The sequence below is a fragment of the Marmota flaviventris genome, chromosome 15 (assembly GCF_047511675.1).
Source record: "Marmota flaviventris isolate mMarFla1 chromosome 15, mMarFla1.hap1, whole genome shotgun sequence".
Taxonomy (NCBI): domain Eukaryota; kingdom Metazoa; phylum Chordata; class Mammalia; order Rodentia; family Sciuridae; genus Marmota; species Marmota flaviventris.
In genome coordinates, this window is record NC_092512.1 from 52,078,344 (window position 1) to 52,102,992 (window position 24,649).

Consider the following 24,649-nt stretch of genomic DNA (forward strand, 5'->3'; position numbering starts at 1 on the left):
AATATTCAGACGTACTTTTTTAATGATTAAGAGTAGAGTTCAATTATGTTAGACATTGATGGCAACATTAAAGATCATGATGTTTGTAAAACTGTGTACTTCAGAACATTGGTAGTGGTCATGTTGAATTTATAAATAAGCATTTCAGGAAAAGAAAGTTTTCTTGACCAAATCAGCTGGAAAAAGGTTTTATTTAATAAACTTAGTGTATTAAAGATTCTAAAAAGTCTCACATAAAAGAACCTAGTGGGCCTCCCATTTATTGGCTTACCTATTTTTGTCATATATCACCAGACATTTAGGAAATCTAGTAAGAAAACTTAAATTGAATTCAAAATAAAATTCTTATTATACTTATGCCTTGATTGTGGTACTTTATCCACTTTCTTTCTTATGATTGATAGGTTGCATTTTTTTTTTCTCATTATAAGAAGTTTCTTTTTAAAGTGATTTAGCACTGAAAAGAGGGAGGAGAGGAAGCATCAATCACCTGTATGTTAAGCATTTGCTCTGTATCATGCCCTATATAAAATCAGAGGGGATATACTCATTGGTCTTAAAATTCATTTAGAAATATTAGGCTTCTGTTCAAACAGAAGGGAGTTTATGAATTGCTGATTTTTATGATATGGATTATAAAAATGGTAGAAACTCAGAGAAGGGAGAGATTACTGCTATTTGTGATTATCAAGTAATACCCATAGTAGGAGTAGGATTTGAGAGCCTAAAAGATTGGATTGAGATTATGGGTAGGAAGATAGATATGAGTCTGAAACAATCGACCCATAGAACTAGAAATGACAGTGAGGGGTTAGGAGAAGGGCACCGTCAGCTCAAATAAGACAGAAGGGACTGTCATTTCAAGCTGTCCAATGTAAGCATGTCCTGCCTTTTTAAAAACTGAGTCCCTACTTACCTGAAGTATTAGAAGAGGGTAGATAATTCTCAGTGGTATTAAAGAGAGAATGATTAAATGGGATTCATTTGATTAGATGACAACTTAATCTCTCCTAGCTTAAAAAAATTAATAATTCTATATTTCATGAAGAAGAAAACTTAACTACTTTTACATTTCAGTCCAAATTATCTACTCACAAGAAGTTTTATTGTTTATGTCTCTGAGTTGTTTTGGATGTAAATATATTACCAAGAAAAATTGGGTAGATCTTAATATTTTTATAAAATGAAAGAAAAATTCAGTTATATAATGTCATCTCATAAGAATCAACACATTATTGTTAAGGTTGGTTGAATGATTTTTGCCACAAAATGTTAGTTTGGTAGAAAGAAAATTATGGACAATAATTAGACTATAACCTAATGAAATGGAACCTCAGAGACCTTATATAAAACCTTTTTCTGGGCTTAGTAGCAAATAATTTAAGGCAGATTGCTTAATTAATTTTAATTAGTGTTTTCATTTGCAAAATAAGACATTTGGGCTAGGTGTCCTCTAAAAAAAAAAAAAATCTTTCAACTCCAGATTTCTTACATCCTATTCATTTTGTTGTGCTTCCTCATGAATATTTGTGTATCTTGAAATTAGAGCATCAGCAGCAATCAGATTCTAATCTTTAATACTTAAGACTTTGATCTTTCACAAAAAGTAGGAGTTTCTCTTGAAAACTAAATTTATCTCCTGTTTGATAATTGTCTATAGTGCTTATACTACTGGATACAGATTTGTTCTGATATTTTTAATAGATTCATTTTAATGAATTTATTGTTTGGTGAATGCTTATTTTGTGCTCTACTGTTGATTTGGATATAATCTGTGCAGTCAAGGAACCTGTCATCTACCTTTCATTGGAACAGATTTCTTGGTAAACACAGAATACTAGTAGTACAGCATAAGTCTTATGAAGGTGCTATGGTGGTAGTACATACAAGAAGCAGAGAAAAGGGATTTAGCCAGCAAGGCTTTCTTGAATAGCTATTAGATAAGCTGAATCTTGAAGAGTAAGAATACCAGGTAGAGGGAGGAAGAATGGGCCAGGATGATAGACAGCATGGTAACAGCATGGAAGCATGGACAGCATTACAAATGTGAGGATGTACTCTTGCTGATATGTCAAATCAGAAAGTTAAATATGAATGTAAGCAGGTGCTTTATGCCAACTCTAATAAGAGTTTGGCTTTGTTCCTTCTTACTAGAGTAGCTACCCTATCTGTTACCAGTCATGATCCTTGATCCTTGATCCCTTAATCTTCAAGGTTGTACTTCATATTTTTTTGCTATTTTCTTAAAACTGAAGACAAGTATTAACTGATCGAACATTTTCTATCTGAAATCCCTCTGTAATGTTTTTATGCAGTGACTTTTTGTGCCTAATTTGCTTTTGGCAGAATTGACATCTAGTATTTTTAGTACATTTTTTACTTAGTTCTTAACTGAACTTTTAATGAATTGTAGACGTTGGCTTTGGGAGCTTCTTTATATTACAATCTTTGAGATAAAAAAAAAACACATGAAGCTGTTAACACTTCAAAAAGAATTATTTGAAGTGTAAACAGATACATGTCTATGAAAGGAAAAAATAGATATAAAGTGAATGTTCAATAGATAGAGCTAGTTTATTAGGAGCATAATTTGAAAATACAGTGAAACTTTTTCAAAGAATACTTTTTAAAGAGAATCAAAGAGCTGTAGTAAAGATTTGCTCTAAAAATAAAAATGATCCTGAAGGATACCACCTGTGGTCTCCATTATCTTCAGGCAGTTTAAGTTAACAACTGGTCTTAGCTTTATTAAAATAGTTTTCCCAGATATACTATCCAGGTAATAAGAGGAATTCAGTGATATAATGATTCTTCCTTGCCTTTTTTAAAAAATATATTTATCTTTTAGTTGTAGTTGGACACAATACCTTTATTTTATTTATTTTTATGTGGTGCTGAGGATTGAACCCAGGGCCTCGCACATGGTAGGCGAACACTCTACCACTGAGCCACAACCCCAACCCCTCTTCCTTGCCTTTTAATTCAGGATTGTTGGATTTCCCCTTAGCCAGATAGGTTTCACTCTTATCATGGTATTTTTATCATCTATTCATTGTCATGATCAGATAGAAGCAAGGATAGAATAGAACAGAAATTAGGGGGCTATATTCAACTTATCAGTGAACAGTTTTTTAAAAAAAGAATAAGGTTCTTATAAAATGTTTCCATTTAATCCATCAATTATTTAATATAGATGTTTTGGTGTTTCTGTATTATTAGAATTCATTTGACTTGTTTATAAATCATGTGTTAATACTGTATAGAAAATCACTAAGTAGACCCATGCCACTTTTAAACAACCAGTAGATGTTATTGAATCTAAATAAAGTTCCCAAGTCAATGATTCTCAAGCAACAGTGACAGCTTCTCTCCTAAGAAAATAAGAGTGTATTGCAGTTTCAGTCTTTTCTTAGATTCTATTTTCCTCAGAGATTTTTGTTTGTCCTCTTCTTGGACAGGAATACTGTGAGGATGTTAACTTCTGCGTCCTGTTGAAGCAGAAAAAATACAGTGAACCACTGAAAAAGTGGGCTGGAAATTAAAGTTGTAGTCAGTTTCAAATTATGTTCTTATGCTTCAGATTTAAAGTAGGGTGTGGAATATAACCTTGGAACTTATGGAAGAAAAGTCAGGGAATCCAGTGAATTTCATTTAAGTAGAACTCTCATGAGCCAGAAATCATAAAAATGTTTGGGGGAGGAGAATGAAATAAAACAACCACTCCAAAAAAAGATTCCTCCAGCAGGGAGCACTGTCATCATCACTGTTGATATTGGCCAAATTTCTAGTGTAAATTAAAGATAGGAAAAAAGATACATTACTGCTTTACTCACTTTTCCTTTTCTGTCAGCAGTCCAATAATTGTAGTGATTAGTGAACATAACAACATTATTAAAATATGAGGATATCTAAATATAGACCTATATGAAAATGGCTCACATTGGATTGTCATATACTGATATATTAAGCGAGACTCTCCCATATTCTTCTTGGCATATTTTTCTTTCAATACCAAATGCTGGTTTCTCAGTGCTTCGTCCACATTTTTGTTCTCTCAAGCCCAAGATCAACTTATTTCATTTTTATCTAATAGTGGGTACTCCCATATAAATATTGGGTGGATGAAATTACTATCTATACCAGAAGACTGTGATAGTCCCATTTTTACTCTGTGCTCTTAAACCAGTTAAAAGATTCTAAAGGCCATAGTTAAAAAGGTATACAGACAAGTTGTGTATGTTTGAGAGAAGTGACGTGTAAGGAGAAAAAATGAAGTTAAACCAAAACATCACTTATAAGAACTTAAAGGTAGAAAAGGACACATATTTACAATTAGAAGACAGATTTAAGATTCGTTTCTGTCATTTGCATTGTGTGACATTGGGCAAGTCATTTTACCTCTCTAAACTTTTATTTGTAAATTGTAGATACAGTGTCTATCCTAACCTCACATAATTGATATGAAAATTAAAATAGGGCATGTGAAAGCTCTGTGTGTACAGTATACTGTGAAAACATTACTGATTCTTGGAGATGGAAGGTTAGAGGAAATGGGATGACATTCTTGACATATGTTCAGTCTTCCCAAGTGAAAGAGGACTTAGGTTTGCTCTGAATGCCCAAATGCCCCTACTGAAAAAAGCAGAACTAACATACAATAAATAAAAGCTACAGGGAGAAAAGACACTGTATTTCATATATATATATATATATATATATATATATATATATATATATATATATATATGAAGTGAAATAATTGTCAGCATTATTCACTCATGGGATGGTTTATGAAAAAACCAAAGACGTTGAGTATCCATTATCTCTGTCAATATTTCAGTATACTCTTGGCTGAGCCTGTCAAAGGGACAAAAACTATGGTTGATTGAACTAGATCACATTTAAGATCGCTTCTATTATTATGAAGCCACAAATCCTTTGTTTCCCTGAATGTGTATCCTTTTTTTATCAAGCTATTAAAATTTATAATCCAAAATATGCTTTTCTGAATGCGACATCTTCTGATGTATTAAATAAGACCCTCCCATATTCTTCTTTGTTCTGTCTTTGGGATTTTCTGGATTATTTTTCTTAACACTACTTCTCTATATTAGTTCATACTGATTTTTCTTTCAGAAAGATTTCACTAAGAATCCCATTCATCTCTTTTTGAGCTTCCCATCATCATCAACCTATCTTGACAATCTGAACTCAAAAGTCCCATTCTCTTTTCAGCATAGGTTGTCATCTCCTTTATGTAGCCCATCAAGCAATCGTAATCTTATCTTTTATAAATGAAAAAATAAAGACTGCACATTTATGCTTTGACATGCACATAAAGTCGTTTATTACTCCAAAAATTGCTTGGTAGAAGGGGGAGCTATTTTTGTTATAAAGAAATTCAGTAAAAAGAAAAAATGTTTTGGTTATCTGCCTTCTTAACCTACTTCTGATAAATACAAAGTATAAACAATAACATTGTTTTAAAACTAAGTAAATTAACATAATAAACAACCTCAGGACAATCTTTCAGTTGTTTCAGAGTAAATGCTTTTTAGTTATTTAGAAGCATCCACCAAAGGAAAACAAGTGAAGTATAAATTAGAAACTATATTTATTCATAACTGGATAATGACTTTGTTACTAGTTGAGAATAATAATCATTACTTAGCTTGGTCTCTTATACCATTATTCTAATTATTTATGTCCTGTAGTTGGTATGTAGCAATAAAGTTGTGATTCTTGTTATGTTATAAGATCTTAGAAAATGGGTTTAGATTTTGTATCCTTCATAGATTGTTATGTGTATTTTGTTACTTAATATTAAGACACATGACCAACTGCTTATTTTGGTGTATCAGCAAAACCTACTTGGTTAGAATACTATATAGCTTCAAAGTAACTTCTGCTTCTTGCTATCTTTTGTAAACTTATTTATACCCCAGCTAATTTTTTTTACCTTTGAAAAGCCTTGCAGTGAGAGAATTTCTTTGTCTGGATGATCCACCAGGTCCATTTGATAGCCTAGAAGAAAGCAGGGTAAGTGCTGTATTATATATCACATGGAAGAGGAACAAATAATACAGTACAATAACTACATTGTTTCTTGAATTAGATTTGCAAGCAGCAAAATATTATCATTTCAGACCATGAGAGTTTTTCACAGAAAGCTCTTAATGTTTGAGTCAAAGGTTTCTTTCTTTGAAATGCATGGACCTAGTTCAGTGAAAAAATTAAAATTCGTAAGCATCATGTAGTCAATGAAGATCTAAAATAAATCCTGTCTTCTTTAACTGTTTCAAAAACAGTAACTTAGAAATTTTGTTTTACTACATTTAATAGAATTATTTGCCTACTGAGTTTTTTCTATTCACATATCCAAGTAAAGAACCTACAGCTAAAATCAAATTTAAAACTTATCTTCAGAAGTACAAGTAATAGTCTTGTTATCAGTTCAGTTCATGCTTGATGCTACTCAAATTACATTAATTGACGTGTTAAAGTGGCCTATTTCTTCAAGGAGTAGGCTAGATTCACAGAAAGATTTGGTAATAATAGATTAGCTTGCATTTTATGCAAGTTTTTTCCCCAAATGTTTAATGGTATTTAAATGGAACAGATTTAATTGATAGGTTAGCAGTGTTGTATTCGATTAAACTGAGACGGTTCTTTGTGTTTTAGTGTGAATACTGTAGCTTTTAAAAAGCAGCATCAATGAAGTAAGATCTTTATCCAAAAACTCCCTTCATATGCTCCTTATCCATTATAAATGTAAAATTTAATAGTATTTTATAAATTTATAGAGCTATGCCACCATCACCATGATCTGGTTTTAGCATATTCCCATCACCTCAAACAAAAATTCTTATAAGCTTTTGCAATCAGCTCAAGGCAACCTTTACCCTGCTTTTAGTCTCTCCAAAGTTATATTTCCTGGATATTTCATATATAGAATCATACAGAATGTGTGGATGTGGATGTGTGTATGTAATTATCATACAGTATATATAGTCTTTTGCATCTGGCTATCATTACTTCATTCCTTTTTATTATTGAATGGTTTTTCATTGTATTCATTACTATATTTTGTTTATACAGTTACTGGTTGAGGGACATTGATGTTTCCAGTTTTACTATGACTAATGCTGTGAACAATTTCATAGAATCTTTTGTGTGGAAATAGTTTTGTTTCTCTTGACTTGATCCTTGGGAGGAGGATTGTTTGGTCATATGGCAATCTTATGTTTACCTTTTTAAAGAAACTCAAAGACTGTTTTCTAAAGTTGCTCTACTATGTTGCATTCCTACTAATAACATAGGAGAGTTTTGTGCCCTCAAACATTAATACCTTCTTTATTCATTTTTGAGTGATAGTTTTACAAATAGGTCCTCTTCCAGTACTTTGAATGTGTCATTCTACCTCCTTTGGGTTTCTGTTTGTTCTAATGAAAAGTCCACCTTTAATTATATTGTTTCCATATACTTGCTGAGTCATTTTGCCCTTGCTGCTTTCAATATCTATCAGCAGTTGACGTGTTAAAGTGGCCTATTTCTTCAAGAAGTAGGCTAGATTCACAGAAGAATTTGGTAATGATGTATCAAGGTGTGACACTCTGTATTTATGACACTTTGGCTTTAATAAGCCTCTTAGTTTTGATAGGTTAGTGCTATACAACAGACTTGGGAATTTGTTAGCCATTATTTCTTCAAGTATTTTTTCAATCCATTTTTTCCTTGGTATACTTCATGATATACTTCATGTCTTACCACATATTCCTGAAGTCCTATTCATTTCTTCAATCATTTTTCATTTATTTTCTTCTCCTTTCTTAAGATTAGGTAATTTCTGTTGATCTACAATTTTGGGGATTCATATTTCTGTCCTGTTAAATCTGCTGTTGAGCCCCTCCTATTAATTTTTCATTCTAGTTACTGGATTTTTCAACTCCAGAATTTTTATTTGCTTATTTTATATTATATTCTTTCTCTTTATTCAGATTTGATATTTAGTAAGTATTAAATACCTTTAATTCTATTGCTTTTAGTTCATTTAAGATATGTAATAGCCACTTTACAAACCATTGTCTAATATACCCAATGCTTGAAGTTATTTAAATACAGCTTCTATGGACTGCTTGGATTCTGTTGAATATGTTTAGTTTTACATTGTTTATTGTCATGTCACATAATTTTTTGTTAAATACCAGACATTTTAGGTAATATATTCTAACAATTCTTGATTCTGATTCCTGCCCCCTAGAGTGATTATTATTTTTCTTATTATGTGGGTTTGTTTAGTAACTTGCCTGAATTAAGTCTGTGATATTTTCTCCCCAGAAATATGTGGTCACTTTTGTTCCAGTTCATATTGTTAATCTAGAATTTGTTTGGAAAGTCAGATTTCTAAGTGTACATTAGGCTAAAGAAGATTATTGTTTATCATTTCTTTTCTAGCTCACAGATTTATTTGCATTATAAATTTAAAGAAATTCTGTGTTCTTTTCTTTCAAAATAAAATATTTAGTGATCTTAATGAGATATATCTCTTTAGTCTGCGTATTTCCTTAAGCAGCCTCTCATTTTAAGAAAAAATTCAAAATGATTTATTAATCTACATCCCTTAGAGTGGGATTATTGAGCTTATTTGAAGACTAAGGAATCCTCAATCCAGTAAACCTTGTCTCTAACCTACTTCTCTTACTCCCTGTTGAAGGCTGTCATTTCTATCCTCTCATGTACCCGAACAGAGAAGATTAAGGATAAGGACCTAAATTTATTCTATCTTCCTTTGGAAAAATTGAAATCTATTATTTGTATGGAGATAATATAATTGGACAAAATGAAGTCTTAGTATACTAGCTTTAATGAATAGCTTATAATTAGAAATGAATTATAAAAAATCATCTTAAAGAAACATGTTATGAATACAGATAATTAAAGCTAAAATCATTAAAGCTTCTATTCTTTCCTCAAATTCCAATTTTCAGTTATTCTAAAGGTTGAGAGCTGGATTTTCTTGTTCCTAATTTTGAGAAATTTAGAAAGGCAAAGAATACAGTCTGAATTAGGATAATTAATGTAATCAATTGTTAGGATCATTTGCTAGGTGATTTTTCCAGTTCTGAGGCACAGTTACTCTCTGCCACAGAAGAAAATTATATATATCATAGATTCACCTTTAATTAGCATTATAATAATTAGATTTATATATATAATTAATTAGATTTATATATATCTTTTTTATTTTTTGTTTTCTAGGAATATAAGCCATTTTTATAGTCTCATTAATAGAGCTAAATAGTTCTATCAGCACATTTTTCTAATAACTATTCTAAAATAGTTTCTTCCTCTTACATACATCTTCCCTAAGAAATACCCCCTTACTAAATGGTTTTTAATATTGGAGGAAACCCAAGAATTTATGTAAGGACTATTTAAAAATACCTTACAACTTAATAAATAGTCGCTAAATAATTCAACTCAGGAGTGTAATCATTTGGTTGTTGTATATGTTGTGCATGTATAAACATATGCCATGACATGTTTAAATTACTTCCCAAATTTGTTATACTTTCACTCACAATATATTTTCCTCTTGTCCCATGTTTTCATTAATACTGAATATTGTCAGCCTTTTATTTCATGATTACCAACTGGCTTACAAAACTTTTCTATCTAGTAGCTCTTTGGGACTTCTGTGAATTTCCTCTTCCATCCTTTGTCATATTTTCTGTGATTTTTTTCCTTCCCTAAACCCATGATGTAAAGATACTCTCCTAATTTTTTTTTCTAATAGGTTTAAACTTCTACTTTTCACACTTGGGTCCTTTAATTGACTTTGCTTTTTCTGTATGGATGACCATTCATCCCTATATCATTTAGGGAAATGTTCCTCCTTCCTTAACTAGTTAGGAATTCTTCCTTAATCATAAAACATTCATTGTGACTATTTTTGGCCAATCAGCTTTGTCTAGATAGTCTCTTATCCCTAGACTGTATTTATTACTGTAGCTTCATATATAATCTTGGTATCAAGCAGATCAAGGAGTTTCTTCCTTACTCTTCAAAGTTGGCTGTTTACTCTTCTATATGACTTTTAGAATCAACTTAAAAACTCCTGTTGGCATTTGGTTTGGAATTACAATACAGTTATTAATTTTGAAAGGTTTTGTCTTCATAGTATTGAATCTTCCTATCAATAGATCTTTGCTTATTTAAGTCTTCTTTTAAAGTTCTTCAATAAAGGTTTAATATTTTTCTTAAACTTCTAAGAAAAGCCATAGGATTTATTCTTAGCATTTTTTATATCATAATTGGTGTTTTATTATATTCTAAATTATTACTGTTACATTATTGATTTTATATATTTATTTTGTATGGCACATCCTTGCTGAAATACTTTCTTAGTTTATAGATCCTTTAGGATTTTCTGTATAGTTAGTCATATCACCTCCAATATTAACAGTTATGTTTTTATCTTTTGTAGTCCTTAATATTTTTCATTTCATTGTATTAGCACAGATCCATGGAGTTAAGTTGAAGCCATTATCATTTTTCTCCCTTCCTAATTTTAAAGGAAATGATCCTACATTTTACCATTAGCATATGGTGTTTACTGTAAGCCATTGATGGTTGTAAATTGTTTATTCTCTTTGTTTTTATGTTAAGGAAGTTATCTTCTGTTCCTCCTTTGCTAAGTTATAGGGGTTGTGTTGGGGGGGGGGGTTAATTCTTTTGTTTGCATGTGTAAAGATGGCATAAGAAGACTTAAATAAGCAAAGATCTATTGATAGGAAGATTCAATAGTATGAAGGTAATACTTTCCAAATTTATCAGTAAATGTATTATAATTCCAAACAGACGCCAGCAGAATTTTCTAAAGAACATACTAATGAACTGAATTATTGACAATTGATTCAGTTAGTCGGTTTTGATAATTTGTATGTTTCTAGAAATTGAAAATTTCATGTATATTTGCATAAGTCTGTTCATAATATTCTAACATGATTTCTAAAAATCTGTTAATATATTTGTAAATATATAGCCACTTTCAGTCTAACTGGCTTACTACTATAATAATTCTAAAGAAAAGGGACTTATACTTAGGGACTAAGAGAGCCAAGATAATAGAGACCTAAAAAGATGAGTATAGAGAGTAAATTTTAAGAGAGTAAATATACTTGTGATTTTGATCTGTTTTCTTGACTCTTCAGTAATGCACTTAAGAAAAATACTGCATCAGTAATTAATTTTATTCTCTTTCTGCATTTTTTAAGGCTTTCTGTGAAACTTTAGAAGAGACTAATTACCATTTACAGAGGGAACTACTTGAAAAACAAAAAGAGGTGGAATCATTGAAGAAACTGCTCAGTGAGAAACAACTTCACATAAATGCTTTAGAGAGCAGAATCAGGTGTGTTGTGATACTTGCCTTTGTAGTATAATTCTACTCCTAATACTCTGGGCTACATACCCTAATGATCTCAGAAGTTTCTGATTCTTAAAGTCACAGAATCTTGGCCTCCTTCTTTGTAAATTGGATAAATTGTCTTTTGATTTAATTTAGAAGGCTGAACATTTGTAGGATGGGGAACATCAGGAAAATCAACCTCTAGTGGTTCAACAAAGATAAACATTATTTGTTGTAACCTAAGTAGTATCTTTATTTCTGGGCATATATGCCAACTTTTCACATATGAAAACCTTCTTGGGTTACTTACGTATTTACCTTCTCATCAGCAAATATCAAATTGAGGCTTAAAATCCTTTTAATTTTAACTACTAATTTCTCTGTTGATTCTTACGGTGAGCAATTTATTGACAAAGTGACTGCATTAGATGCAACAACTGAAGACTACTAAAGCTACATGTATTCACAGGAATAAACATATTACTATTTTATACCTATTTTATTTATATAAAATAACTTTTTGCTGTAACATACTTTAGAACATTATCTTTAGAAGCTGAAGAATCACTGTATGTATCAGGAGTAGAAGGTGGACGGATCCTACGAGTGGAGTCCTGTGGAGTTGAAGTTGATCAAGATATCGTGGATGAAGAATCTAGGTATATAATATTTAGTTTATTATAGCCTAATCATTTAAGTAATAATTCTAATATTCTGAAGAGCATTCTTTATACACTCAGAATTATTGTGTCCTGCATCTTTTGAACAAACGGACCATAGGTGTTCCAGGTTCTCCCTAAAATTGCCATCAGCCTGTGTGTTTTCTCATTGCTTTTTTTCAAAGCTATGCCTGAAATATCTGGCCTCTGACAGAGGGAATTCGTTTTGTAAATCTTTTCATTCAAAAAATAGAATACTATAATATCTACCACCCTGCCTCCTTAATAGAATGATGAAAGATAATATATTTGAAAGTACATAGAATTTTTATTACATATATATCTAAGGTAATCATCAATACTTTAGTGGTAATTGTTGAACTATAATTATGAGAGCAAATTTTATTTGTTATGGTAACAACAAAGTAAATTTTTATTGTTAATGGTAGTTGGGAGAACTGAGTTTAAAATACATTTATTTATATATTTACTTCAATATACATTTCCAAACGTGTTACCTGATAATTACAACTTAAAAATACTAATTTCTGTCTTTTTTAATGGAGTATTTTATTACTTTTACATTGAATGTTTAGTATTTCCTCAAGGTAAATAATTTTTAAAGATAATAAAAAAAAGAAATGAAGGTTGGGGAATGTGGCAAAGTGGTGGAGTTCCTTCATAGCATGCATGAGGGCCTAGTTTTGATCCCCAGCACTGGGGGAAGAAAAGGGAGGTGTTAATAAAGTGGAATGGCAATCCCTTCATTGATATGGTTCTCTTTTTTTACAGAGCTGATAGTAAGCCACACCTAAGCTTCTGTGAACCTGAAAATGCCACCTCAGAGATAGAAGTAGCAGAATTGGCATATAACGCTGAAGAAGACTAATACAAAACACAAGCAGCTCTCCATTTCAACATTTCAGCAAATTTAGAATAGAGTGGCAAATACCATTTAAAAAGAAAAAAAGGACTATGAAACATTGACGAAAAGAACAAGAATGTATATATATAAAGTTTACATAAAAGTTTTTTTAAGTTATTGGGATAGGAAATATATTCATTGCTGCTTTTAATTGTCTTCTATTCAGCTTTGTATTTAATACACTGAAAAAATCTAGTTAGAATTCTGTTATCAAGGTCTACATTCTTAAATACTGTACATAAATTATTATGGTGTTTTGCCTGTATAATGCTCCAGACGTGTGTGTGTGTGTGTGTGTGTGTGTGTGTGTATGTGTGTATAATCAACAGTTATATTAGTCAAATGGAAATTAGTTGCATGTTACTATCTGGGTGATGTATACTTCTTTGTATCTCTGAAATGACATATTTTCATTAATGGCTTAAATCAGTGAACATCACAGTAAGGGTAAAGATGAGTTGAGTTTTAAATGTTGACATGTTTGCCATTTCCAAATAAAAATTCCTTATTTGAAATGTTAATACTATTTAAAAGAGGAGAATGACTTTCTAGTACCAAAGGAAAACATTTAAAGAGCTATAATCATATAATAGCTAACGTGACAAAATAGCCTTGATTTTAAAAGTGAATTCATTGGTAAAGATTTTATAAATGTCCCAGTTTATTGATATGTTAGACTAGTTTATTTGCCACATCATCATCTTAAATCTCTATCAGTAGATTGAGTGAGTTTTCCTTTTTCAGAACACTACCTCTCTTTGCTAATCAAGGTATATTCTTTTGAAAATACACTACATATTTGAAATTGGGAGTTGTACAAAAAAAGAAAGCAGAAAGCCATAGACACTGCAGATTTCCTAAATGGCTTGAACCCATGGCATTATGGTTTTATTTCTGTGTCTGTGAAGGTGTTGTTACGCTGTGTTATGGCTGATTTTCTTTTTAATGTATTTAGCCAAGTGATGCACTTTATGAAAATTAAACTCATTTGTGCCAAGTTTAATTGTAACTTAAATTTCTTTAGTAAGTGGAGTTAGCAGAATTATGTAGTGCCTTCATATTACAAAAATCTCCTAGGTTTTGTGAGTCAGCCTTTTGAAAAATGTTTATGCTTATTTCAGCTTTGTGTACAGTTATTTAAAATGTCTTGTTTCATTGTTATAGTCTGAAGTTAGTCATTTATTTTTGTTTCTACTGGTTTGCATGTTGCTGTTAATATGCATTGTAATCATGCTAGCATTTTGAAATCTCAGTTGTTATGTGGAACTTCATAAGCTTTCTCAAACCAGAGACATTTGCTAAGGAAATAGAATAAGTCTCCATTTGTTTCTCTTTACTAAAAGTTTATTATTGTCTTAATGTACATACTAAGATGTAGTTGTTTAAAATTCTACTGACATAAATCAACATATCCCGTGGCTATTTGTTAACTTTTTATCTTAAAAGGAGACTATTTTTTACCAACATACCTAAAATTTAAAGTCTTTTCAAAATGCACAGATATGCTCTGCTCAGAACATTTTCCACAAAGTGTATTAGAAATGTGTTTATTATCCTTAGAGACAGAAATGAATATATTAAATGAAACTGCTTATTCATTTTAAAATTATTATTCTAGAGTTTACATAAAGCTTAAAAAGTTAAGTCATTTATACATACCATTTTGAGGCTAATAAAGCAAGATGATGTTTGCCAAATTCCAGAGATTATAGCGCAACACATCTTAAAGGGAACCTTACACTTTGAAATTCTGACTTTTCAGAACTTTGTATTTACAAAGTTCTAGGTGGGTAAAGAGTAACTCTGTTGACTAGGTAAACCGCCATTATTTATATTTAGAATTGACTTATTTTTACTTTTATAATTCATTTTATTCCCAGTATTATTATATTTGTTAATAAATTATATTTTCATTACAACAGTAGCTGTGTTGTTCAGAAGTTGAATACCATTTTCCCCTTCCACTTTCTGTGTCCTCCCTATTCCCTATAATTATTGTAAATTGAATTATGTTTAAAGGCTGCTGCATTTTACAGATGTGGAATGAGTCTGATTTTCCTTATGAGCTTATACTTTATATCACTGATATCTTTGAAAAATCTTTGTGAATAGGTGCAATGCTCTTCATATGTAATCATTATTAATAAAAAAGTTAAATGTAACTAAATTAAACATACTTTTTGCAGTCTTGAAACTTACACTATTAAGAATTAAGTTCACATAATAGTAGTGCAACCATAAAACTTCACATTTTAAAATTTATTTCACCTGTCCACTGAAGTAGCCACTTAACAAACATTAATTGAGAAAACTGTATGTAATGTATGTAATCTAGTTCAGCTATCTGTGGCATTAGAAGGGAAGAATGGCCTTAAATCTAAAAATCATTTTCCTGGTTTGAAATGGATTTTATTACTTACAAGAAAGAAGTTTTGGGTGCCCTACTGGTAAAGAGATGAATCTCAATTTTATCCTCTGAAGATCTTAAAGAGAGCTACATATTTGATCCATATTTTAGCTCTTCATAAAAATACCTTTATTACATTGCACTTTGTTTTGATGCTGTTGACTTCTGATAGGAGAAATTGATCATCAAAACTTGATATTTTTAATGCATGTGCTTTTAATGCTGGCAGCTGTTATATCACAGTATACCCTTTATGAGGACTCAGAGGAGGCAATTCTCTTTGGTCTCAGTAGTTGTGAAACCTATACTTCTCCTAAACAGTTGATTTGTTTTTATTTTAAAGATGCTAATACCTTAAAGATGCTAGTATGCTGATTTTAAGTCCTTTGGGTTTAGACCAAGGAGTGGGATAGCTGGGTCAAATGGTGGTTCTGTTCCAAGTTTTCTAAGGAATCTCCATACTGCTTTCCAGATTGGTTGCTCCAATTTGCAGTCCCACTAGCAATGAATGAGTGTGCCTTTTCCCCCACATCCTCGACAACATATATGGTGGTAGGAAAGATGGTGGAATGAGATGGACATTATTACCCTACGTACATATATGACTACACATATGGTGTGACGCTACATCGTGTAAAACTAGAAATGTAAAGTTGTGCTGCAATTGTGTACAATGAATCAAAATGCATTCTGCTGTTATATATACCTAATTAAAATAATTTTTTTTTAAAAAAAAAGATGCTATTACTTCCCATCAATGGTGGGTGAGGCTGGAGGATCACAAGTTCCAAGCCAGCCTCAGCAATTTAGAGAGACCCTATCTCGGATGTGAGGGCGATCTGGCTGCGACATCTGTCACCCCATTGATCGCCAGGGTTGATTCGGCTGATCTGGCTGGCTAGGCGGGTGTCCCCTTCCTCCCTCACCGCTCCATGTGCGTCCCTCCCGAAGCTGCGCGCTCGGTCGAAGAGGACGACCTTCCCCGATAGAGGAGGACCGTTCTTCGGTCAAGGGTATGCGAGTAGCTGCGCTCCCCTGCTAGAACCTCCAAACAAGCTCTCAAGGAGAGACCCTATCTCCAAAAGGTCTGAGGATGTAGCTCAGTGGCAAAACACCCCTGGGTTCAATCTCCAGTACTAATAAAATAGACAATGCCTTTTGGACAGCTCTGAGCCAAATTGTAGTTCACCTACAGCTACTTTGTGGGATTTTATGGGTTATGTTTTTATAGTAATAGTTGTAGTTTTATTTTATGTTATTTTTCTCTTAATTCCAATTATCTTCCTTATTTAAATTATTTCATTAGAACACATGTATTTTTGTCCTGATGAAGATTTGAGTGACATATTGGACTATACTTAGGTGACAACTCATCACAGCTGGTACTTGATCTAACAGTTACCATCACCAGCCAGTGATTGCAAAAAGGTGAACTGTTCTTTAAAAGAAAAACAAAAATGCCCGGGAGATCAAGGAATACGGAGTTCAAATTTAGAAATGCTGGTGAATAATAAGCTGTAGGGAGGTTCTTGACCAGAGCATAATATGGTCATATGACCATAGTTTAAGCCAGTCTCAAATTACAACAGCTCATTTGCCACTTTCTTATGTTTGTCATTTGCACGAAAAATCACAGAACAACAAAAAACAGTGCAGCCAATGTATGCTTAATAAATGATGGGTAGTTCTTTGTTGTAATAGCAACTGGTGAGAGTGACTATAAACCTTAGATACCTAACAAAATGTTTGCAGCCTAGCTAATTGTAATCAAAGTGGTATTAACAATAGTCGCATTATAGTGGGAGGCCTTTGCTGAAGTGTGAAAACTCCTCCATTGGATTATTAAGCCTGGAAGACTTTCTCCAGAATTAGCTCAGCTGCCAGTCCAAACTTCTGTTTCCTTTAGGCAGCAGACACTGTTCATTGGCTAACCCAACAGATATTTTTTTTTAGTCCTCTTCTGCTTTGCCACCTCCAAGATAGGAATAAAAATCTAAATGTCATTTTCTCAGCTTAAAAAATAGATTTGAGCCTGTTAAAATTATGGTCAATGAGACAAATGGGAATCTACTAGTTGCTTTTAGGAAATCATCCTGTAAGAAGGCAGGCATACTATGGATATAGCCTCACCACTTCCTTTTCATTTTGACCTCAGATGATGGTCAGAGGTCCTGCACAATCATCTTGCAAACAGAATGTGACACAGGAGAGAAAAGAATCACAAAGACTCTGGCCATTTGTTAAATCACCCTCAAGTTATGGGTTTGTTATTAAATACACCAAAATAAAAACCATCTTAAGTTTGGACTGTAGATTGTGAACTTAAGAGAGAAAAAAATTGTACAAAACAAAGCTTTTCTGTGTATAATGATATTGTACATTTTGTTAGCAAAGAAAAGATGATGTTTACATGAAAGCTAAAGGGGAAGGAATATCTATTAGACATACCAAAATTCCCTTACTTTTGAGGCTTCTTTTGGCAAACAATATATATATATGACAAAGTATATAATTTTTATGTATACATATATTAACATATGTGAGTCTGCTTGGGCTGCTATAATAGAATGCCACAGACAGGGTGACTTAAACAACAAAAATTTTCTTATAGGTCAAGAGTCTGGAAGTCCCAAGATCAAGACCCTGACAAGGTAAGTTTCATTCTAAGGCCTGTTTTCTTGGGTTATAAGAAGCTGCCTTCTCACTGTGTGTTTGAGTGATGTTTTATTTCTTTTGTGTGAGCTTCAAGAGAACCTTCTGGTTTGTCTGTTTATAAAACCAATCCAGTCAGATCAAAGACTTAACCTTAATGACCTCATTTAACCATAATTAATTCCTTTTAAATGCCATCTCCAAATAGAGGCACACTAAGGCTTCAATATGTGAATTGTGGGGGGGGGGGGGTGCATAAACAATACATAATAGTATAATATGGATGTAACAAAAGACATTTCTCAGTTCAAAAGATTAGATAGCCTATTCTTTCATTTGTTCATTCAACAAACATTGAGTCTTTGCTATGTGTTGGCACTGAGTTATAAAAGTAACTAAGAAATACATGATCTCTTCAAGGAGTTTAGAATGATACTGGCTTTTATACAGGTAGTTCTCTATAAATCAAGGGGCATCTGCCTGGGACAGTATCTTACATTTTATTAGCAAAGGAAAAGGAGAAAATTTGTTTCTCTTTGAACCTAAAGGGAAGATAAATGTCTGTTGAACGCATCAAGTTTTCCTTGACTTCTAAAATTCTTTTCAGCAAACCACATATATGATTGTGTCTCACTATGGCAAAAGCGGTAATAGGGGTATTCATGGTGAATTACAGGGATGTGAGAGCCAGAAACAACTAAGATTAACAAAACGTCACTTTACCTGTTCCTTAGAGGTGGAACAGAGGGCATACTAAGCTGAAGGGTGAACTGCAGCCTATGCAAGTGACATATGTCATTGTTAGTCCATTGGTCCATCAATTCTAGTTCCAGATTGAGCAGCCTCTCAATTACCTGATGCTGACGAGTCAGGAACATACAAACCTTGACGCCTTAAACATTCTATTTTAACCTAATGTACATAAATATATATTTCATTGCCCATTTTCTAATTGAGGTCTGAAGCCTTTCTTTGGGAATATTTTCCCTACTGAGTTTCTGACTGTCTTGGTAAGCCATACCCCTGATGCATTTTCAGATTGCAGCTTTGGTGTCTGTAAAATGCAGACTGGAGACCCATGAAGGAATCTGTGACAGAATGTTCTATTTTTTTCTTTTCTTCCCCAATCTTGCAATGGTATTCTTGCCTATTCTTTTACCAAGTCTTTTCCAAATCAGTTGATCTGATTTTCACTAGAATTGATATTTTTGTACCTGTTTAATTATTTCTTTAGTAAATATTTTTTAATTTTAATTTTAAATAAAGCTGGTATACACAAACTTGGAAACAAAACTTATCCTTAGTATTCATACAGCTCCAAGTGCTCTAAATAGGGGCACTAAATAGCCCACTAGCTATGAGCATTCAGAGTTCCATGAGTGTCCATGATCACATTTTGTAGAGGATGGGAAACTTCGACAGGATTGTTGACGCAAATGATCTACCTTCTAGTTTGCATTAATCAAGTTCTCATCTCCATTGCCATCATCCTGGTCCAACCATCAGATATTTCAAATGAGCCACCACAGTGGTCTTTTAACTGTTACCCCTATTTCCTCTTTTGCCCCTGCAACTGCCTGTTCTCCCAGAATAGTGACAGTGTTCTTTTTGAAAATCTGAAATCACATTTTTTCTTTGTCCCTAGGAACTTTCATAGAATTCCCATTATGCTTAAAATAATATAAAATTCAGACTTCTTTACATGGCATCCTAATATGGTTTCACCTCTGCCAACTGCTCCTTGGGCATTCCTCCCCGTCATGCCACAGCCCCATCCCAGAGCTAGTCTTAGACCCTACACTAGTGGCCCCTTCTCTGCAAGCCTTAGGTTAAATTTTTCCTCTTCAGACAGTCTTAAATCACTCCCAAAATTGTCCCCTGAATCCATGTTTATTATTTACTTATCATCTGTGTCAACTGCCCTCCTTCTCGCTTCCTCTAACAGGCAAGACTTCGTCTATTTTCTTCCAATCTTTGCTCTCCTTGTACTTAGAAGAGGATCAGGCACTGAGTAAAGGCTCAATATTTACTGAGTGATTAACATTATAAAACCCCGAATTAAAGAATTTATTAGAGGAAAAAAAGAGGTCAATAGTAAAAGATCTTGAGAAAGAAAAGTTAAGTCTTGGGGATTGTTACTCTCTGGGTAGACTATTGTGCTACTAACCAAGGAGACAGAGGAAGGAAGAGGTTTAAGACAGGTAAATTGAGCTTAGAACATGCTGGGTTTGAAATCCCATAGCCAATCCAAGTGGAGCTCTGCAGTAGGCAAGTAGATACAACTCCAAAACTCAGGAAAAGCTTGCCTTAGTAGAACAGAAGTCAAATTAATTAGGAGTATTCCCCCTGGTGATCTTCATTTCACTTGCCCTTAGTACAGTGATCTAGAACATAGCAGGAACTCATGTCAGCAGAAATAAAATGAAGAAGACTAGAAGTCATGACTTTGTTTGTGCCACGGGGCCATGCATCATGGAAACATGCCTAGTGGGCCCAGGTGTCTGATCCTGTTAATTTGTTTTTCGATCCATAAGTAATTTATTATCACAGAAGATCTTGTTTTTCTTCCTTTGGAAGGAATCTAATAATAACACAATATCACAAAGTTACATCCTTTTTCCTTGTTTATCTTAATAATCTTTAGTATTTTAGATGAAGCTTAAGAAAAAGAAGAAATTCAAATATAGTAGACAATAAAATGAAAAACGTTTGATCTAGTAATCAAAGAAATATCTAACCACTACAACTACAAGAAGGTAATGTATGGACTGAGCTTTTTTTAAAAGGTGTTTTCAGTATAGTGTGTGAAAATAAACTCAGTGTGTTGATGGTGGTACAGTGATTTGCTTTAAGAATACTAAATTAAAGCTATTAAATTATTAATATTAATAATTAAGAATAATGTTATTTATTAAATTAGAAATTAACATGAATCCATTAATATTAGAGCTAATTTGGCAATATAAAACTATTAAAAATGTTCAGGACTTTAACCAGGTATGGGGTACATGCCTGAAATCTCAGTAACTTGGGAGGCTGAGGCAGGAGGATACAAGTTCAAAGCCAGTCTCAGCAATTTATCAAAGCCTTAAGCAAATTAGCAAGACCCTGTCTCAAAAAAAAACAGAACTGAGAATGTAATACAGTAGTTAAGTGCCCCTGGGTTTAGTCCCCTGGTACCAAATATATATATATATATATATATATATATATAGAGAGAGAGAGAGAGAGAGAGAGAGAGAGAGAGAGAGAGAGAGAGAGAGAGAGAGAGAGGTAGATAGATATAGATGTAGATATAGATTTCAACCCAACAGCTATACTTCCAGAAATTTAAGGGACATATATGTTTATTTAGTTGGGTTTTTTTTTTTTCAATGTGGTGCTGAGGATTGAACCCAGTGCTTCATGAGTGCCAGGCAAGCATTCTACCAATGAGCCACAATCTCAGCCCCTAAGGACACATATGTGATGGGTAAAGATTTGCTCAAAAGACATGTATCACATTTATCACAAATACATCAACAAAGCTTCTGATATTAAGGGGATTTGCTAAACATTGTGTGGCCTACAAAAAAGGTGATCCAGAACAATAATGGAAATGCTCATGATGTAATACTAATTGAAACAAGCAGGAACAAAAAGTAGGATTTCATTTTTATAAGTAAAAAGGTATTCTTTTTAGCATTTTGTACAGAAAGAATAAATACTGTAAACTAATAACCATGATTATTTCTATTTGATGTAGTTATGAAGGAATTTATTTTTTGTTTTCATGAACCTGTATTCTCTCAATTTTCTATAATAAGTAAATATGACTTTGAAATTTCTGAAAATTATTTTTAATAATAAACTAATTTTAAACTAATAATAAATAATATATATGTTGCCCCACCATCTATTTCATTTATTTACATCAAATTCCTCAACCTGTCTCCTGTAAAATGAAGAAAGGTAAAGCATTCCTGTGACCTAAATGAAGTATGAACATACTAAGCTCAGTTTACATTGTGCTCATTAATAGGCAGAGTTTGCTATCCATCCCCCTAGACAAACACCATCATTATTGACCATTCACAAAAACCCATCTCTAAACCCAAACTACAGTGGAAATACTTTATTAAACTGATACTGGTAAACAGATCTGATGTTGTTCATTAACAACCCATATCATCCCAATCATGTACCCTGTATTTTAAATTTTGAAGGCTTGAATAGAGTGTATCCAGTTTACAATGGGTTTTGTTCTCACTGAATTTCCAAGTGATGCATTCATTAAATGGTGGTTATCAAATTAAAGTGCTTTTTTCATCTGTAAAATACTGGAAATATATACAATGTTTACAAAGGATAAAATAGCTTTGAACTAGTATATTAAACAAGATAAGGCATTAATACATCTGGACACGTGGGGCCTGAGGGAAGCAGTTTAATTCTAGATGAAGGGTAAGTGGAGATTTTGTAAAGAATCTAATGGGGGATTTCAGAGTGAACTGGACCAAACACAAAGAGAGAATACGGATTTGAAATTTACTAAAAAAAATCAACACCTCTGACCACTGCAACTAAATATTCCAAGAACACAATAAAACATTTATGCTTTAAGGTCACAAGCAAGTGAAGACACAACTATCCAAATGTTCCCTAGTTACTCACAGAGGCCACCCTAAAGGTTGGTGGCTCTTGCCAGGAACACGGGGCAATGAATGGACCAGATCCCAGGAGCAGAGAGACCACTGGTTCCTCCCTCCTGCTGCAAGTGCCATCCGGCTGGGTGAAGCCACCTCAGCTCTGCAGGGCCCATCTACTGCCACATCAGGGAATTCCTTGCAGTCCCAAATTACCTGTTCAATGTTATATTTACGTGTCTTCTTGCCTGCAGTAGACCAGGTCATAGTCTGCTGCACAAAGGTTTATAAAATGATGGTACTGGATCTATTTCTTTGACATAAATTCTGTCAATCACTAGCCCTAGTTTCATTCTTACTAATCAGAGTCAGAGCTGTGCCTTCGCCTAAGATGGAATGAAAATTTTCTCATGGTAGCTAAACAAGACAGAAGAAGTGTGAGTCTGCCTCCAGCTGATTAACTAAGGTATGCCTGGGAGAAGAATAAATGTGACAACAACATGAGGACTCCAGTGCCTGAGAGGACAGCAAGACAACCAAAAGAATGAGGCTGATGAAGCTGGGCAAGACGAAAGAGGAGGGCTCTCCCTCCAGGAGGTTTCTCATTTGCCCTGGTTCAGACCCCTATCTTTCAAACACACGATCCATGAAGCACTTAGTAGGATCTTGGAGAAGTTGTTTTTATAATACGTGAACAACTTTGGGTTCAAAATAAGACCTTTATTGTATGTGATAGAAGACATAAAATACACATTTGCAACTTTCATTTTTCAGCTAGATGATAATTACTAAGTGCTCATACCCTTTACGTGGATATTTACTTACACACCTTGCTCAGCATTTTTTTTTTTTAATCCTTTGGGTTAACTTTTCTGAGCATTTCATGTCTGCCAAATGTTTCCTAGTTTGCTCTAGTTCTTGGAGCCCCAGAACCCTCTAATTTTACATGCCTTTTAAGTCTAGTTAAGAATATCCTTCAAAGTTGGACAGACAGACCTAAGTTTGAGTTTGGACTCTGCTGCTTATGAGGTGGAGCAACTCATTTTGTGTTTCTGAGCCTCAGTGCTCATGGAAAACGGAGACAAGAATAGTCCCCACCCATCTGGTTTGTAGAGAGGAAAGTTCGTGTGGAGTGTCCACCCTCCTGAGCAGAGTGCCTTACCTGCTGGGGCCCAGGAAACAACACTATCACCCAGGTCAGCATGGACATTGCTGAGATGCTCCAGAGTGTGCTGCTTTCTGTGCCATGAAGGATGTGTTTGTCCCAGTCAGCCATTTATGCTTCATCCAGTGTCTGCTAAATCCGGCTATACAATGATAACAGTTCACTCACAGTCTGGAGACAAGAAAGCTATTTGCAACCCTGATTTTCACCTTTTGTAGGCTCACTTGGTGTTGATGAATTCTCTGTTTGAATAGACATTTTCATGGAAGCAGGTTTTGGTTTTGGTTTTAGTTTTGTTTTGTTTTTTTTTTGTGGGGTGGGGGGTGTCAGGGATTGAATGCAGGGGCACTCACCACTGAGCCACATCTCCAGCCCTATTTTGCATTTATTTAGAGACAGAGTCTCATTGAGTTGCTTAGTGCCTTGCTTTTGCTGAAGCTGACTTTGAACTTCTGATCCTCCTGTCTCAGCTGCCCGAGCCACTGGGATTACAGGCATGTGCCAACGCACCCCGTTGGAAATAGATTTTTTAGTGCACCAAGTTGACAATAAATCGCAGCTCTCCTTTCCAACCTCATCCTCCTCACTCTTCTGGTTCCCAGACCATTCTAACCTTTTCTGTTGATTGACTGTTCTAAACACTTCCTCACCTCACAACCTTCAAATGCAATATTTTCTTCACATTTTCTTTCCATAGAGGAATAATGCCAGAATTTAGCCAGGGAAATCCCAACTTCCTGCTTCTGCAGCCTTTTTAACAAATCTTGTTTCACTGAGTGATGCTTACAGATTGTTTCATACACACT

The 24,649-nt window shown here is 33.5% G+C and overlaps 1 protein-coding gene across 1 annotated transcript in view; it reads left to right on the plus strand.

Moving 5' to 3' along the window:
- The window catches only part of Snx16 (sorting nexin 16), a 29,738-nt gene extending 15,741 nt beyond the window's left edge, over positions 1 to 13,997 (plus strand). The window contains exons 5-8 of the mRNA XM_027947818.2: positions 5,970 to 6,039; positions 11,277 to 11,413; positions 11,950 to 12,069; positions 12,862 to 13,997. Coding sequence (XP_027803619.1) covers positions 5,970 to 6,039; positions 11,277 to 11,413; positions 11,950 to 12,069; positions 12,862 to 12,958 — 424 coding nt within the window. The 3' untranslated portion in view covers positions 12,959 to 13,997. The remainder of the gene's footprint in view (positions 1 to 5,969; positions 6,040 to 11,276; positions 11,414 to 11,949; positions 12,070 to 12,861) is intronic.
- The last annotated feature ends 10,652 nt before the right edge of the window (positions 13,998 to 24,649 follow it).